At 40.9% G+C, this 18741-nt stretch overlaps 1 protein-coding gene and 1 long non-coding RNA gene across 2 annotated transcripts in view; one reads left to right on the forward strand and one right to left on the reverse strand.

The window, feature by feature from the left end:
• The first annotated feature begins 4075 nt into the window (after positions 1–4075).
• Positions 4076–18741, forward strand: part of LOC101171453 (immunoglobulin superfamily member 3) — a 115570-nt gene continuing 100904 nt past the window's right edge. Inside the window, exon 1 of the mRNA XM_023950580.1 lies at positions 4076–5284. Coding sequence (XP_023806348.1) covers positions 5245–5284 — 40 coding nt within the window. The 5' untranslated portion in view covers positions 4076–5244. The remainder of the gene's footprint in view (positions 5285–18741) is intronic.
• LOC105356836 lies at positions 10340–15942 on the reverse strand. Its single transcript, XR_002292870.2, has 4 exons — positions 15583–15942; positions 12327–12462; positions 11475–11545; positions 10340–10629 (listed from the first exon to the last, which is right to left on the reverse strand). It is a non-coding gene; the product is annotated as an uncharacterized LOC105356836 (long non-coding RNA).

Consider the following 18741-nt stretch of genomic DNA (forward strand, 5'->3'; position numbering starts at 1 on the left):
CTTCTGCAGACCTCGGTTTTAACCAGTGGTTCTTTGAGTTCCTGTTGTCTTTATGTCAGCTGAAACCAGTCTGGCCATTCTCCTCTGACCTCTGGCATCAACAAGGCATTGCCGCTCACAGGATATTATCTCTTTTTCTGACCAGTCTCTGTAAACCCTAGAGATGGTTGAGGGTGAAAATCCCACCAACAACCATGCCATGTTTAAAGTCACTGAAATCCCCTTTTTTCCTCATTCGTTTGCTCGGTTTGAACTGCAGCAGACCGTCTTGACCATGTCTACATGTGTAAATGCATTTAGTTGCTGCCATGTGATTGGCTGATTAGAAATTTGCATTAACGAGCAGTTAGACAGGTGTGCCTGACAAAGTGGCCAGTGAGTGTATGTTACTTTACCTCCACTCATCCATCCGTCTGAATGCCTTCTGGGTTCACTGGGCTGCTGGAGCTAACCAAGCTACTCTATCTTTGCCTGTTGGATGTATGTTTGCATTTCATTTAGAATTTTATTTTTGTCTTTCTCACTCCTGTTTTTGAGGTTTCTGTACTTTTTCTCCCCCCCCCACCTTTAGTTTTCATCTCTGTTGTGGTTCCAACTGTTTTTGTTGGCAAACAATTACTTTGGGGGGTGCCAAATATGTCAAATTTGAAGGTAACAGCCACTGTTCAGCCCTTTTTTTTAATAATTCAAAGTGACTGAATAACTGAGAGCTTTGTGTACTTTGCTCGAGGTGTAAAAGAGTTTAATAACACTGTACCTGCTTTGAGCTCAGTCAGGCTGTGTGAAAGGATCTCCGGCTGCTCTGATTCTAAAGCTTTTAACTGCCAAGCTCACCAGTGTAATAATCTAAAATTATATAAATGTAGAGCATTTCTTGCAACTATGTACCATTTAATGGCTCTGAAATTATATAGTGTTAGTGTTGTAGTGATTTTTACAACAAGGGGACATTATCAACAACAAGGTCTGATGTCACTACATCTACTTGGAAATCTATCGTAGCAAGATGTGTGCTGCTGGAAGCTGTCGTCCGTGTACACCCACCCACCCACCCTCACACACATAAACACCACCGCACGTACTTACTGGGCAATCATAGCTTAAGAGAGTCAAAAAAAAACAGAGGATATAAAGTGCTAAAATTAGAACAAAGTTTGGAGGAGAAAAAAAGACCGTCAGAGACGAGAGGTGGGAAGAAGATTCAGACCAGATAGATGGGAGAAGCCTGACAGTCATCTCATATTAATACTCTACATTAGGAACCCTTGTGATGAATAATCTGCAAAAAAATGTGATGATTTGTGCTCCTTGTAGTCTAATGTAATGCAAAAAAAAAGGCTAGTGAATCTGTATATGTGAGTTTAAAGTGCACTGGAAGTTTGGAAATCTGAGCCTGCTTTGCATCTTATAAAAAAAAAAAAAGAAACATGCTCATGCTTGACACTAAGCAACATGACACGTTAAACCGCGGCAGTCTGCTGTATTTAATGATTGGTATTCTGACAAAGCAGCGTATAATCTCCTGAGCTGATATGAACTCAGCCGTACAACGTGCTACACTTTTATCATCAGCAACCCAGCTCACATCGCATCTTCAAAGAGTCTGGCACACTCCATTCCTCCCCAAGAAAGACAGTTTTTCTTCCAAAAAGTATAAGTTTAAACCAGATCTTTAATCTGAAAACTATTTCTTGTCTGTTTCTCTATCGAATGGAGTTATTTGTCACTTTCCTCAATGCCTTAGCACCTATCTTTCTCTAACTCTTAGTAAGAAATCCTTTTAAAATAAGCTCACAGATCCACTTTTTTATTTTTATTTCTGATACCTCTACTAGAGCCAAAGAACTTCTGCTCACTTATTTATGACTCTCTTAGTTGTTTCAGATATCATTTAAGTCAAAAAAGAAAAAAACTCAAATTCTTGAGTAACTTTAGATTTCAGTGGGAGACTTAAAAGCAAGTTCTGTATTTAAAAGCCATTTCACATTTCTGAGTTAGCCATATTTTCATCTCTAATCTGAGGTGGCGTTTACTTTTCATTTTTTTTCCATATAGTCCTCACATAAAACCCAAAAGTGTGAGAGTTTGGGCATGACTCGCCTTTGTGTCTGCAGGCAAACTCCCCCCCCCAAAAAGCTCAAAGGCACTTAATGAATCATTCATATGTTGTCAGGATGCAGAATAAAAGTACATATTCAGTGAAATCACTCCACAAAAGACAGTTTCCCCCCAAAATTTGCAGCTTTCATCAATGCGATGCAAGAAGCTCAGCAAATACAGCAACAAGGCCACAAATATGACCGAAATACTATAAAACAGTGACTAATGCCCACATTAAAGCTTTATTTGATGACAGATCCCATTGTAAAAAGAACATAATACAGCCTTCTGTTTCTGGGAGGACTCATTGTGATCTCTTCTTCTGACTATGAGCTCAAACAATGATGCATCTGCCTTTGAGGGAACCTGCCTGTGCAAGCTGTGCCATCATTTGGCCGAGCAGTGAGGAGTCTGTGGAGAACTGAGCTAATTTTAGGTGCAGGAATATGTAGACCAGGTGTAACGCACTGGCCTACCTAACAAGCCCTACTTGTATTGTTGCAGCAACAAAAGAGAGACTTTTTGGGGGAATTGAAAACACAAAAACCCACCGGCATCAGTTTAATCCCACTCTGAACTGCATTTTGTTTACATTTAACCAGGAGTGACACACTCAGGGTCAAAGATCTGTTTTGCAACGCTATGGTCCAAAGAGGGCAACAGCACAGCTTCAGCCCAACCGCTCAGCATTTTTCACTTCAACTCAGCAGTGTGGAACACAAAACAAAAAAAGACCACAGAGGTGACCTTACGATCATAATACATCAAAATAATGTTGCTAATTTAAAAACAATAGAAGAAAAGCAGCTGAAAATGCCAATAAATGCAAACATGAACCATCTGCCTTTGAGTCACATGAATAGACTTTTAATCTTACCACTGAAAATGTCATAAAAATCAACATAATTTGGACATTTTTTAAAATATCAACGTAATTAAAAATCTTTTGAGCCATTTTAAAAGCACAAGTATCAGAATGGAGCGAAGCTGTAGCAGCGTCTGTCACACCTACAGGAAAAAAGGACTTTTTCTTCTTTTAGTCAAGTTCTCTTGTTAAATGTCACACAAGGTTATGTTAGTGATGAATGTGTTTTATTCCCAACAATTCCCCCTCTGATCATCCTTTATGAGTGCTCTGTATTATCTTCCCCTCAGAGCCTGGAGGCCCACGCCAACCTCTCTGTTTTTATGAACTTATTTATGTTCAAACCTATCATCAGGACGAAGTGAGAATGATTTATATCTTTACCATTCCTGCAGCACAGGCCAAAAAATTTCCATCAGACTCCTTCATCTACAAACTCACATCTTTATTATTATTTTTTGTTGTGAAATAAGAACAGTTCACTAGAGTCAGGAGCAAAACACACCAGAAGCTGCTGGTTTGTCTGCTGAGGATCAAAAACAGGTTTGGTTATTGATGGAACGTTTCCTGCAGCATTTTCCTTAACAGAGTGGCATCTCATAATGTTCACATGAGCTTTGTTTGTGGCGAAGGAAAGGGGGGTGCGCAAAAAATTCATCTAATTAAACAGAAGAAGGTCACTTATTGGGGGGGGGGGGGCACAAGTAAAGACCCTCTCCAATGAAAATTGTGTTTGTTTTTTTTATGATGGAGGACATTTATAAAAAACATTAGGATTAAAACTGAATTACTGAATATTTCTTTATGTAGATTGTTGTGAATAAGGAGCAGACAACAATATGTCATTTGAAGAAGTTTGTAGCAGAGATGTAGGTGCTTTAGTTGGTGAGCTTCAAGCTCCCCGCTCTGCTCCATTCTGATGCATCCAATTGAAGATGACTGGATCAGCATACGTCTCCATTTTCCTTGTCTGAGCTGCTATTTTGTTCAAAACTTTATGGCTGGATAGCTCTGATACTGCTAGCCATTTGTGTTGCATCGCTAAAGTTAGGTTGGGGTTGTGAGGGGCTGTAAGAGAGTGTAAACAAAGGGATTATGGGAAATGAGGGAAGGCTCACTCCCACTAACAGTCCTGCCCACAACTCAGAGGCAAATTTTCTGATGAACCACCAACGCTCCCCAGGAAGTACGTATGTCCTAGAAAACAACATCCATTTTCTTTATTTTCTCTAAAAATGGCAAACTCATTATTAAAGACCATTTGGGAACGCTATTAGAATAGAATCAAAAGATGCTCTTATTTAGATATTTATTTAGATATATATTGGATCTTATGTGGAAGTAAACTCAACCTTGATTTTATTCTGTTGACCCAAACAATGCATCTCTGTCCTTTTTTTTATTAACCCAGAAATGCTAATTCCACCCCTCCCACAGTCGGCCCCACGCGGTCGGGGCGTGGTCTTCCGGGGGGTGGGTGGGACCACTCGGGACGCCGTTAAGTTTCAAAGTAACAATGTGCTTTCCCTGAACGGAAGGAAATAACCTTGGAAAATAGAAAGACAGCTCTGCCGTGTCCGTGTGAGGTCGTGAGCGCGCGGGTGGATTTCTCCGTCAGCTCCACAGCCTCACGTTTACGCGCTTCAATTAGAGAGGAGTAGCTCAGGTAAATCGAACAGACCTATTGTGTTCGAGCACCGGGCCGGTCTGCCTCATCCGAAGCGCCCGCCCACCGGGCTCAGCGGTGCTGGAGATTGATTTAGACGCTGAGATTTACGGTGGAGAGTCAGGAGGCGGCGGCTGCTGCGCTCTCCCATCACTGGAGGACACCGACCAGGGCTTGCTCCGCTTTGCCTTCGGACTCCAAACCTATCTGGACTCTCCGACGTTCAGATTAGATAGCAAGTCCACATCAGGTTGTCTGCGTTATTTTCTTTGAGGAGGTGGCGGTGTGCGGGGCGCCTCCGCAGTCTTGGATGCGTAGTAAGCAGGGTTGGGTCGCCGTGGCGACTGGCACACGTCGTCAGCCATATAAAAAAAGCAGAAAGGTAGATTGAAGAAGAAGCGACAGGAGACGGGCGGCGCGCGCCAACACACCACCGGACTCCCCAACTCTGGATTTGACTGGAGAAAACAGCTGTTTCTCCGCCTGGTGATCGTTCCTCGTCTTCCTCTTCCTCCAGCGCTTGACCACACTTGCCTGACCCTTGCGGACATCAGCTCCTCGACTGTAGTAGAGGAGGACATAGCAAGTGGAGCTGCAAGAAACGGCGCACACAATGGCAACCGGTGCGCTCCTCCTCGCCTGCGCGCTGCTCGGTAAGTCATCGAAAACGTCTCTTTTACGCAGGATGAATGCCGTGGACGAACAGCTGCTGCTGTCACCTGCGTGAGGGATGTGAAGGGTGGAGGAGTCATTGTGAGTGTGGTGGAAGCATCACTGCCCTAAAGAAGCCCCAGCTGTGTGTTTGAAGTAGGTTAATGTGATCTGGACTCCAGTCACAGATTTAACCCCTAAGGCTCACCAAACAGACGACCTGCTGTTGTTTAGGTCTTTAATCACCAACAACACTGATGACCGTGAAGTCACTCATCAGGTGAGCTGCACAGACCTCTCTTCAGGTGAAGTCACCTTTGGTTTTCGCACTTTCTCTAGATTTCGTTGAAATTCCCCCCCCAGCATTCACACTGGCACGCCTCCTCCTGACACACATTCATGTGAGCTGTCCCAAACACCAGATGGTTTCTCTGTCCCTGGATGGGACGTGGGGCTTTTCAGCGCTGCTGGGGGGCACAGAGGATGCGAGGAAGTGGGAGTAGATAAGACGCATGTTCATTGGAGGCCCTATATATGGCCAAGAGGATTTACTTGCTTGCACTCTTGCTTCTCCTGATTTCAGCACAGTCACTTTCTCTGGGCTGAGAGGCTGTGAAAGCAAAGCAAATGCAAGTGAAGTGGAGATCTAACACTTCTAGAAGTGAAGGAGATAACAAAAGCTTTCCTTTTGCACACGCATTAGGACAAGGGAGTCGATCCAAGGCGTTAAAAAGGTTTCTGGCAGAAGAAAGTTTTGTCTTCTATATCCTGTTATACAACATCATTACCTTTTGATAGTAAAATATTAAAATGATAATTGAAAAACTTCAATATAGCAATATGAGAAATTCTTATAGTTCTGAAGTCTAAAAGATAATGGCCCCTTTAAGGATCAACACAGACGAAAACTGTTTTTACGTGTTCTGAAACAGAACACGTAAAAAGAAACATCATTTTTCTCTTAATGAAGGACATGTAATTAAGCTTAAAATTGCATTTCAGAGTATTAATTCACTCAAATCTTATTTGTGACGTAGAAAATATGCTGGGCGGGCCACAAGCTCCCTGCTCTGCTTCATTCCGATGCATACACTCGTAGACGACTAGATCCATGTACGTCTTTTGTTTTCTCCGTCTGAGTTGGCATTTGACTCAAAACTGTAACTTTAACCCCAATAATGCTCCCCAATTTTTGTTACAGCGTTAATGTCATTTTGGGGTTGTGAGGAGCTGTAAGCTAGCTGGAGAGTGTGTAGACCGAGAGCTCTCAGCAACAGGAAGGGGAAGAGGGGCGGAGTTGCTCTGCATTAACGGTCTCGCCCATAACTCGGAGGCATGTTTCTAAAGAACTACTGCTGCTCTGCAGAAACTATGTCCTGGAAAACGACACAAGTTTTTGGGTTTTGACTAAAAATGGCATTATTAAAACACCCCCTTTATGATATTGGTGTTTAGTTTTACCAAAGTGTCTGTGTTAATCAAATTCTGCCTCCTGTAGTGTTTTCCTCAATGATTAAATCTTCCCAATTACCAACTATGGTGATCAATTACCACTTAAGCGTCTTTTCGAGTTGTTTTGCACTATTTGGTTAAGTTGCATGAACCAGTTTTATTCCAAATCTCAGCAAGCTGTCCATAACTCATTATGCTACAGAGGGAGCTACAAACAAACAATTTGACAAGTGGAATTGGTTTAGTGGAATCGCTGCTGGTGTCAACAACATTAATTTTTTTTTTCCGCGTAAATTGTTTTTATGTTTCTTTACCTGTCTCTTCTCCATACAGCTTAGTTGTAAATTGAAGATCAAACTGACATTTACTTTAGAAATGAAGTCATTGTTTATATAAAAAACAATACCAGTTCTCTGAAAAGGGTTTTCCTGAATTGAAAAAAAAAATGCATCCAGCTTGTGTATTGCCATTACACAGAATGCATTGCAGTATGTTGCCATTACACCCAATGGCTAATTTAGTTGAATATTGACAGAAAGTGGTTTGTTGAGCAATACTGTTGCAATAATTCTGTGCATTAATAGATAAAAGCATAATGGAGATGCCTTGCTGAAGTTCAAACTGTGCATCAGGCTGGGAATTTAAGTCACTTTAAGAATACTAAAAACGGCTAATGTACTTGCATTTTTATGCCCAGTCACTTAATCCTGGGTGTCTAAAACCACTCCTTAAGTGCAACCTTTCTTATTTTTCTGATATTAATTTAACACGTAATACCGATGACCTAAATCAGGTATATTCCACCAATGAGAAGCAGCAAAGATGAGTAGAAAAAAGCATGGAGCCAGACACCAAGAACTGCACTTTTTTGGTGAAGGTCACCCTGATGTAGAGTTTTTTTTGTGGAAAAAAAAGGAGGATGGTTTCCAGTAATCAGCTGTTGTGTTAATTAAAATGTCCTGTGGATGTCAAGAGAAGAATGGGGCAGACTGTTCGAAGATGTTAGAAACCTCTAGATCTACAGCTAAGAGAACCACACGAGAACCCCAGGAGAAACAGTAACTTCCTGTAACTTTCACAGTCTCGGCAAAACTTCAACGGAAAACTTGATAAAAGCTGCAGTGGACGAGTCTTGAGTTCTTGTAACTTGCAGATGGGGGGGGTCAGAGGATAGACAACATTAAAGCATTGATCCGTACTAACTCGTATCAACATTTCAAGCTGGTTGTGGTGGGATTAGGGGTATGCCAAGAAAAGGATGCTCTCTTTTTTATTACACTTTGCAGTCTTTTGGTAATCTAAGAACCAGCTGAATTTAATTGAAACACAGATTTTTGTAGTGTTCTTACCATGTCTTTTTATTCAGTGTACTTGGCTACTTTGAGTGGAAAAATCCACCATTTAGCAAACTCCAAGGCTTCTCCAACGAATTGTTTTTAGATCAGATCTTGGGTTGTTTTGGTCCACACATCAGTTTAAGACCTTGGATTGTCTGTTTTCTTTGACACAAATGAAAGCTCATTTGAGTTCCAAAAGCAGACCAAACACCTGGTTTTTACCTGACAAAGAGGGTCTCTGTAAACTTCCACGTTAAATCTGTTGTTAGGAATTATTGGATAGTACAGAGGAAAAAGAAAAAGAAAAGATGGGCCCATTCACGCTGGCAGGTTTAATTTGGACTAAATCTAGTGGATTAAATATAGCAGGTGATGAAGCAGAGTGGTTTTAGGAGGAGAGGGAGCCGAAAAATTTGAATCTGGACAACAGCAAATCAAGAAAAGTTTGAAAATGTCTTCAACAATCCAGGCGTTGCTAGTAATGTCTCCAGTGTTTTGCTTTGCTCCATGTGAAACCAAAGTAAAGGGATGGAAGAAGTGAAATTTGTCTGCATTTGTTACCCGTTTGAAGAGAGTCCATTAGTCAATCCTCAAAAGAGCAACACATGGATCACCATTATGGGTCATCGTAATTGTAGAAAGTGCATGACTCTAGAATAAAACATTAATTACCATATTTTCCGCACTATAGGACACACCAGATTATAAAGCGCACTATAAATGAATGGTCTATTTTCAAAATTATGTCATTTCTAAAGCCTACCAAATTATACAGCTATACACACAAGGCATATGATGCAGATTCAAGGACATGCTAAACAGGCATTCGTGCTTCTAGCATAGCATACAGTGTTCACAATGAGCTGTCGCTACCCAATATTAGTGAAAGTAATTAGTTGGAAGTAGTTGGAAGAAGCTTTGTGTGAAATATCTTGAAGCGGTGCAAATCTGGCTCCAGGCTTTTTCTTTCACAGCTTTATTCCGATATATGAAAGGCTTGGTGTCATAGAATTCCAGCTGGGCACAAACCGCAATTATTAATTTTTCCATCATGATCACTTTTCAAATGGTTGGCACTTCCAAGAATTGATATGGACCCTTACCATACATCACTACCAAATCCAATTCCCTGATCGGTCAAAGTTCAATTGGTTTAACTTTCAATACACTTTCAGTGGAGTTTTGTACGCAGAGCCCCAAAATGGACTTAAAATTAAACAAATGCAGACCTGAATGCTAGAGTTTTGAACGCGCAAGTCTGAAACGCTTACATAGACCTTTTCGTTGAAAGTGACCGCTTGAACTCACATTGCCGAGGTTGGTGTGAATGGAGCTTTAGGCCCATGAAGTGAGACAAGAGTCAGAGACAAGTCCATCAGTCAGACTTCATTAACTGCTTTCACGGTAATTCTAGAACTTTTTTGTGACAGGTTAAAAGTTAGAAGCGTTGGCCATACAAGAGTATTTACAAGAACTGCAACTCTCAACTTTGTTAGCAACACGGAAAAAAAAATCACTGTTTGAAATTGCTACACGTCAGCTGCATTATTTACAATCTTGCCCAACTTTATTTACAACTTGTAAACCAGACTGACATTTTGACAGAACCCCTCTCAAAATTGCTTTGACGTCAGTAAGCACATTCAGAATTAATCTGGTGCTTCGAATCATAAGGTGCACTGTCATTTTTTTTAAATAAATAGTGCGGGAAATGCGGGACTATAATTAGACCTTGTTTGATTAATACTATGGTGACACTAAAGCAGATCTGAAGGCAAAAGTTACTCCAATGTTGATGTGTTGGTAAAAGAAGTGGCCAGTGAGTGTAATTTGTTGTTCACTCAACAAAGGTGTACTCTGGTGAGCCTCTGCAATCAGCTCCATGATTTATGTGCCATGTGCCCGGCAGCGCTCATGTCTACACCTGACTTTGTTTACAGATGGAAAAAATAAAGCTCTGTGACAGCTGTGTTAGGTGGAGACAGTATCAGTCATTGTTCAACCTGCAAGTGCCTCTTGAGAATTTTTTTTTCTTCTTCTTGGCAGACAAATCGGATATTGGCATTATTTATGCTGCTGAGTTTGCAGTCAGGTGTTGAGTTCATGTGCTTGTTTTTTTTTTTTTTTTTTTTGTTTGTGGCACCAGCACTGATATGAAACCTGCAAAAAAAAGGAGTTGCGTTAGGGGACGAATACTTTACAACCGTTACAAACAGGATAACTTCCTTCACCTCCTTGCAATGAAAGGGATGTCATGCTATGTGGAGTGTCTTTTTTATTTTTTTATTTATTGGTACAGTGATGTGTTTGCAACAGGGAGCAAACATGAAATTATAGTTTATAAGTCTAAATTGAAAGCTGAGTATGTGCAAAAGCTGGCTGCTTTAGGTCCTACATGTCTCTGTGCTTCCCGTTCACTTGGTTTGACAGGATCTCCTGCCGAGCTTCTGCGGAGCGGCGGTCGGTCCCGTTTATCAGCTGGTTTGAGAGCAGGTTCAGACTGCAGAGCGAAACCTCCGAGATAAGGTCCATTCCACCACCTGCGTTTGTTTATCCATCTGTAGCAGAAAAAGAAGCATTCCTATGTGAAATAAAATTTAAAAAAAGAATCACTAAAACATGCAATTCTCCTCTTTATTTTCATTAGCCCCTCTAATGAAAATAAAGAGGAGAATTGCATGTTTTAGTGATTCTTTTTTTAATCACTAAAACAAAATTGTACAAACGCAATGAATGTTTCCACAGGCCCCCCGTTTCCCTTAGCTGCAAGCAACAAATAATAAATAGCATTTTTTTAGGAGCAGAGCTGGCTATCAATGCCACATTCCTGAATCATTGTGGTTTAGATTCACAAGGTCTCCACTCAGATACATATTGATTCATTTTTGTAGATTTATTTCTAAAATCAATGTCAAAAATCAGTTTCCACAAAACTGTGTTTATTTATTATTATTTTTACCTTAATAAAGGTTATAAATTATTACATAAGAAGAGATTAAAAATTATTGTTGCCTGAAAACAGAACGAAAATTTGCAGACTCACCGTGTATTTTTCTGCAATGGCAAAATATTCAGTCTTATTATTTTTATTTTAACCCATTTAGTCTGCCAAGAAAGTTCTGAACAGGTCTTTAAATGAAAATTAGATTTATGTATTTAAGAAAAAGCGTATTTTGAAATGTTTTTCTTAGAATATTGAGCCATTGCTGATGTCTCAAACATCTTATTTTAAGGCTCATCAGCATTCATTTAGCATTAATTTTTAACACTAGGGTGCCCAAAGATTCACATTTTTTGAATTATTTTATTTGGGATATTTTCATATGTACGGAGGCGTGTTTAATTATTGCTGCTTTTTTTGCTCCCATGAGAATAGATTCTATAAAATGTGGAATGAATCTACCTTTATTGAAGATAGACCTATGCTGTTCTGTTTTATGTTGGTCCCTCTTCTGGCGCGATTCAGAAGAAAAGCTGTTGTGGAGGAAAGCAGAAACGAGGCAGAAATAAACAAAGACCGGTGTGATTATATTTTAGCCACACAAGCAGATAACTTTACCCTGTTTCAAACATGATTTGAGTTTTAGTCATCGGAAAATCCCTCAGTGCTTAGCGTGAGGAGTTGGAGATCTATGTGCTTCATATCCTCTATGCTGGTGTTTGTTTCTTCCTGGTCCTTTCTGGTTTTGACCTCCCAACCAACCAACTGTTGTAACCACACAGTGCTGTCCATGAGTTTAAGATAACATTGAAACAAATCAAATTGGTAATATCATTCAACGTTTTCTGCCCAGTCCTGGAAAACAAACTAGTTTCTTTGAGTCAAAAAATGTGAGATATCGGGACTAATTTGGGAAAAAAAAAATCTCATTGAGTTTTAGGTTCAATTTTTTGCTGAGACTCTTGATGACATTTACATATTCAGATTTTGTATAGGTCCAATGCTCATTATCTTGTTGCTACTATACTATATATTACAATAAGTCATCGAGTGCTATAGACGTCAGCTTCAGAGTGCAGTTTCACAATGGGACATTCAAACCAAAAAGTGACATTTTCTGTATTTTTTAGAGTTGAAAAGTTTTGTAGTGATACAAAAAATGAAGACAAATGATCCTCAAAAGTCTGAATCATTTCCAGGCTGATGCGATGGATACTTAGCTCTGCTGGTATGTTTCCTGGTCTAACCTGGATTTGTCGATGTGTTTGAAACGATCAGAGGTTCCACATAGTCTGCAGCGTTGGAGGTACTTACACATAAGGATGACAAGCGCCTCTCCAGAATGACTTGCCCAATCGATGCGGACTGCAGCCGCTCTGATACTTAGCAGGGTTGGATTTCCACTTCCGCCTTTGGTTTATTACGGCCTGATTATCCACTTGTTCTGTCTCTACATGGTAGGCAGAAAATTAATCGTTACAGAGGTGAAATGTTGTTGGTTTTGGAGCTCAAAAATTGTTAAGATCAATCAAACACATGCCATATGTAATCACGCATTTTGCAATCTTTAAAGCATCTGGCAGCCTTAATAATAACCATACACAAAAAAAACGTCCTGATGTTTTTTCTTACCTTTGGACAGCCTAGTTCTTAAACATTATATTTAAATGATTTACAGAAGTTGAAGTTCATCATGCAGATGCCGACTGATCCAGATGTTATTTCATACGAGACTTTTCACCGTTTCACAACATTTTTGATCAATTATCACAAAAAGTAGCTCTAAGAAAACCAACCTTCTTCTGGTTCCTTATTACTGGTTCCTTAAACTTTCACTGATTGTCTTAATATTCTAACTCTAATTTATTTAACAAAAACAGAAAAATACTGTGTGATTGTAACATTTGGGATTATCTGCAGAGAATAGAGTCCGCCCTCCATAACTGAGTCAATTAAGGAACATGAAAGTAGTTAAAAACCCATTTTTGGTCTTTTTTTCAGTGCAAGAAGAATGTTCTTCAATCCAATCAGGAATTGCATTAATTATTCTCCCCAAACCCCTGGAAGTGCTTAAAATTTAAGTAATTCTGTTTTTTTTTCAATAAAAAACTTAATGTGTGAATTTATTAAAGGGACTAAAATCTACAGTGAAACATGAAAAAAAAACCTCAAACAGAGTCGTCTCATCTGGTGGTGCTTTAGGACTCCTTTTACGAAGAGCATTCCAATTATCAGAAGGTTGAGAGGGGGTTAACTTTGGGGGGACATAATTAGATAAAAAAAATGTTTTTGCAGCAGAGTTTCACTCGGGCATTGCAACCCTTTTCAGTATTCAGAGTTTGCAGTGCTGCTCCCTGATGCCCCAAGCTTCTCCACTGTCCTAAATAAGAATGGCAGCTGAATGACCCCACCCAAAAACAGGACAGATTGTAGCTTGTGTGGCCAGGGGGCCCTCTTGGTGAGGACCTTGCTAGAGCAGCACTGGGAATGGGTTCTGACATTGAAAAGTGTGGCCTAGACAATGTTTTCCTACTGTATTTTTTACATCTTTAACATTGGATTTTCTCTCATAATATACAGATGTATATTGTTGACAGCAGAATCAGACGCTCTCCGTCAGCCTGCACTGGTTTATGCAGCTGATTGTTGCACTGTTTGCTCACCTTGTTAGATTGTGTGCCTGCTTGCTGTCTCTTCTGCGCTTGTTTGCATCATCCAAACTGCTAGCAGACCTTTGTCTTTGTGTTGCCAACGACACCATCTCTTTTGTGTTTTTTTATTTTTTTATTTCACAGCATGACACTGCTGGCTTAACTGACAACAATTAAAATGGTGGAAAAAGCAGTCAAATAAAAAGAAAAGACTGTCAGCGGGACTCCCAAGTTTCCGATCGTTATTTATTGAAAAGTGCATAATGGAAACATGTTCCAGTCAGTGTTACAAATGGATTGTCTGGTTTGACAACAGATATACTTTTCTTGCCACTCAAGTATAGATCAGTGGAAACGGATGAGGTGTGAGGCAGGAGTGATTGGGATGTTGTTCTGTGAACGGGGATTTTCTTGCTTTGTGATGACGGGTAACCTTTTCAGGATGTAGCCTCCCTCCATCTACCGCTTTCCGCTCAGAAAAGCTCAACAATTATCAGTGGTGAGCGGAGCTACAATGGTTCAGCCACACTTTCCTGATTGAAATTAATTGGAATGTTCTTCTAGAGCTGGGAAATGAATAGTTTTTATCGATTAATTTTAATTAGCCTTTTAGGGCGATTTATTTATGGGAAAATCTGTATTTTTGTTGTTGTCGTTTTGTTTGCCCTGCACCCTCCACAAAAAAATGGCAACTACCAAAAAGTAGATTTGTCCCAAAGAAGGAACAGTTTCTTGTGTTCTATAGAACTGGTTTGGTGTTGGAGCAACAAACCCACATGCTGCAAAATCTGCTTGATGGCTGTTGCAACCATGTGGGAGTTTAAAGGAATTTGTTTCAACACCTGAAACAGAAACTGTTGGATGGGAGAAGTGCTGCTCTCCGTGAGATGGTCAAACTAGCGGCAGCTCACAAAATCCATCACCTTGTTTTACAAGCATTTTTACAGCTTGTATTCAGTTGCACTTTGAGTTCAGGTCAACTTCCAAAGGAAATGTTTTTAAAATTGACGTGGAGTAAGCCCGCCCCACTTCCCATCCCCCACCTTTACACACTCTCCCATTAGCTTACAGGTCCTCACACACCCAAATTAACATTACTGAAGCCCCAAAAATGATGAGGAATATCAGAGCTATTCAGCGGACAGAGTTGATCCAGATTCCAGCTCAGACGAGGAAAACCAAGACGTTCATGAATCTATTTGTCTACAAGTGGATGCATCAGAAGGGAGCGGAGCAGGGGGCTTGTGGCCCACTGATTGTAGTGTCTACATCAACGAACTACAAGATATTTCCAATAACATTTTTTTGTCTGCCGTTGATTCACAACAATATTTCATGAGAAAAATGCCACAAGAACACGTTAAAAACACCAAAACCACTCTATTCATTACATTTTGTATAACATTTTAATTTTAGATAAAACCGTTCAGCCCCATTGTCTTCTAAGAAAAGCAATACATACATTTTAAATAATCAAATAATCAAAACTTCTTGTTTGTTGGCTTTTTAAAGGTGTCTTTTTTAGCATTCCAGTGTACGCTGTAGTTTTTTCTAATGCTATGGACCAGGCGAAAACAAGGAGACTTCCTGCTTCCAACAGTGACTTAGGAAACTTTTGGAGACAGAGCGGAGGCAGATTCTGCTTTTTATCTCCCTGCAACCTCCTGTATCACTTATGTCCGCTGTCAGTCTGGTAACTGCACTTCTCTGCACCTTAGATTTAATCTCTTGTTTTGCACCACCAACCCCAAACCGGTCTGTTGCTTTGGGCAGAGCCACATGGGTATCCGCCTGACTTGCCCACTTAAAAGCACTCCAACTGCCTCCTCCTTCCTTCTCCTCCTCCTCCTCTATTGTGGCCCTGATTTCCCTCCCACTTAAAAAAATAAATAAATAAAACAATGCAGTGTTTCGCTCACCTTTGTCCTTAAGGAAAACTAATTAAAAACTGATCCAAAATGGGATCCATCCTCCATAAAAGACAGAGCCTCTCATAAAAATGTCCCTTCCTTACAAAGGTAAAGGATGACAGCAACGCTCTCTTTCCTTTGGGAATCTGCTTGCTCCTCCTCCTCCTTTTGCCTCCTGTGTTGAGGAGCGGACTCCACTCCACTCCTCAGCTCAGACACAAACACCCACAGTGCTCTCCTTCCATGCCACCACACTCCCCTGCTCCCTGCTTGATCCTCCACCCGAGCAGATCCCACACTAGTGGGATGCACACCAGGCGCTGTAGCTATGGCGACCGCTCCCCGCACGCACTCTGCGGATGCGACACAGGCTCAGCTTGGTGTTCACGTTCCAATCTGCATGAGCACACCTTACTCGTTGTCTGTATCAATGTTCAATGTCATCTTCCCTTTAAAATCCTCCACCTAACAAATGCGATCTCTCTGCTCCCTTTGCTCCTGTGTTTAGTTGATGTGCATATGCCTTACAGAAAAGATGGGCTTGCTAGCGTGTCTGTGTGTCTAATTGCCTATGCATAAATGCATAAATTTTCCCGGTGCATGTCTTTGACAGCCTGAGAGGCAAAATGACTGACAATGCCTGGGAATAAAAAAAAGTCTGTTTGAAGAAGACTAATTAATACTTAATTAGTTCCCTTTGCAATCTGTGGCTTAACGCACAAACTTAAGGACTGATAGCAAGTTGCCAATCAGACAAAACTTAACAACTGTACGGTAAGTAGATGCAGCTGTTAAGCATAATTGTACACGGGCTAAAGATGGATAATGAGTGAAGATAGCTGTGTGTGACTTTCTCTGAGAGACAAAAGTGATTCAAGCATTCAAGAGGATAAAATGTGTTCAGATCTCCCCCCCCCCCCCCCCTTTGCCTTTTGTGTGGTCTGGAAAGTTTAGTCTAGAGCAGGTTGGAGGCTGGAGGGCTTTGTGATTCAGATGGTGTGGGGGATGGGGGACATGGTGGGGGGGTATGGGTGGTGGCGGCGGCTGGAGGGGGTTGGGACGAGGAGGTTAGTGGGGGAGCAGGTGTCCTCACGGGTTAATGGACTTTAAGGGAGGGGAAATAAATGGCTATTACTCAGTCATTATGGTAGTTGGCATAACCATTCCTGCCCTACTACCTTTTTTTAACACATTCTTTCTGTTCCTTATTTTTCTCATGATATTTTTTCTGTAGTGCAGTTTATTCAGTTTTAAAATGACCAATCAGATTTCTTAATAAAAGTAGGCCTATGTGGTGCCTGCTAGCCACGGCGTCAACTGTTCGAAACGTTTCTCCCAAACTCATTCGAGTGGCGAGAGTGGATACCATAGAAATATTGATTCGGACTAACCGCTGCTCACTGACGCTGTTTGGCTCCATCGTGGCGGAGTCCATATTGCGAAAAAATGGCGACTGAATTGAGTAGACTTTGTTGGAGCCAGAAGTTAGTCAGTATCTGTGGGTCGCCAGGTCCAGATCTCATATACAGTCAATGGAAGAAACCAGACTCTACAACCAAATGTTGTGAGTGACTGGGGTCAGCTAGCACAGGACAAAGACAAAAACCCTGGAACATCTGTCACAGGACAAAAGGGAAACAAATCAGTTCATCCTTCATTAGCACATTTATGGGTAGAGAGAAGAAAGATATAAAACACAGTGAGACATAACTCATTGCATCTTAGAACAGCATCCAGGTTTGTAGCAGGTTAATCAAAACCTCATGGCTCAGGGTCAATGTTTACTATAAGGTTTATGAAAAAGGAAAGTTTGAGCTTTTAGAAGGTATAATGCACATACTGTGATTTCTGACACATACTGCAGCTACAGGGGCAGCAGCTCTTCTTTTTCCTCATGGTTTCTATCCTTCTGAATTATTCATTCCCAGTCTGGTTGGGAGGAAGCTGTCTTGACACACTCTTTTTAGGTTTTAATTAAATGCATATGTGGCAATTCTTCCTGAGATGTGCTGCATTTGAGGACAGGGTGGCACAACCTCAGCTCTGCTTTGACTCTCCCTGTTGACTTCTGCTGCAGTGCTGTAAAGCCAACAGCAGAGTCACGCAGGACGGGATTCCAAACCGAGCTTGTTTACGCGACCTCCTCTTAACGTTGAAGGACAGGGCGATTAAACAACTTGTAACGTTCGATAAATGGCGCCTCTGCGAGATGAGCGCTTTCCTGCTCTCCCCAAAGAGATTGCTGATCCAAAATGTGTGCCGGATCATGTGGTGTACAAGAATCAGAGGAATCGCTGTGCACAGATCAAAACTGTAGCTAAAGCTCCTTTATCAAAGTGGTCAAACAGGAAGGCGAAGCAGCTGAGGGTGTAGGAGGGAGGATGAAGAGGCAGCTGTTCTCCACAGACGGATAGATTATGATCTGCTCTGTGCTGTTGACACAATCGAAAAATGTATCTAGCAGGATGGAGACAAGAAATACTATACAAAAAGATTAAAACAAGAACATTCTCCTAAGTGCCTCCTTTGATGACTATTGGAGATTCTGGCTTACAGTAATGAGTAAGAGTTGAATGCAGAAGTGTGAATAGGCCCTGGAAACAGTGGGGGGTTTCCATCCTGGTCTAACCAGCTGTTATGAGCAACAGTGCGGGTGGGGTTGTGACTGTTGTGACCCAGGGGGGCAGTAAATTAGGACTGGTTAGCACAGTGAGAGCATGACCCAGGTGTGATTCCCAGCTGGAGCTCCAGGTCAGAGATATATTGGAGGCCTGGAATTGGCAAATAAACTAGCATGACCCTTTATTTTTTTGTGTTGCTGCTGCTGCTTAGTTTTTTAACAGATTTTGAAAATCATATTCTGCATTTTGTTCCCGTGGCCATTGCCTTTGATGAAACATGGGAATGGTTCTGAGTACACTTGTCTTTGACATCTGTTATGGAAACTGTGACTCCTTTTTTGGACCAAACAGAAATTTGCATTCGATCTTCAGTCCCTACCACGCTAAATGTTTTTGTAGATCTAGTTTCGAATTGTCACATCAGAAGTGACAAAATCCAAAATTCTTCGGTCTTCTTCTGTTTTTTTATGACAGCCTGATTCAGATTGCTGTCATTGTTTTTTTTTTTTGTTTTTTTTTTAAAGTTCTTGTGAATAAACTGATATTA

This window comes from Oryzias latipes, chromosome 21 (genome assembly GCF_002234675.1).
Source record: "Oryzias latipes chromosome 21, ASM223467v1".
In the NCBI taxonomy this organism is placed as follows: Eukaryota; Metazoa; Chordata; class Actinopteri; order Beloniformes; family Adrianichthyidae; genus Oryzias; species Oryzias latipes.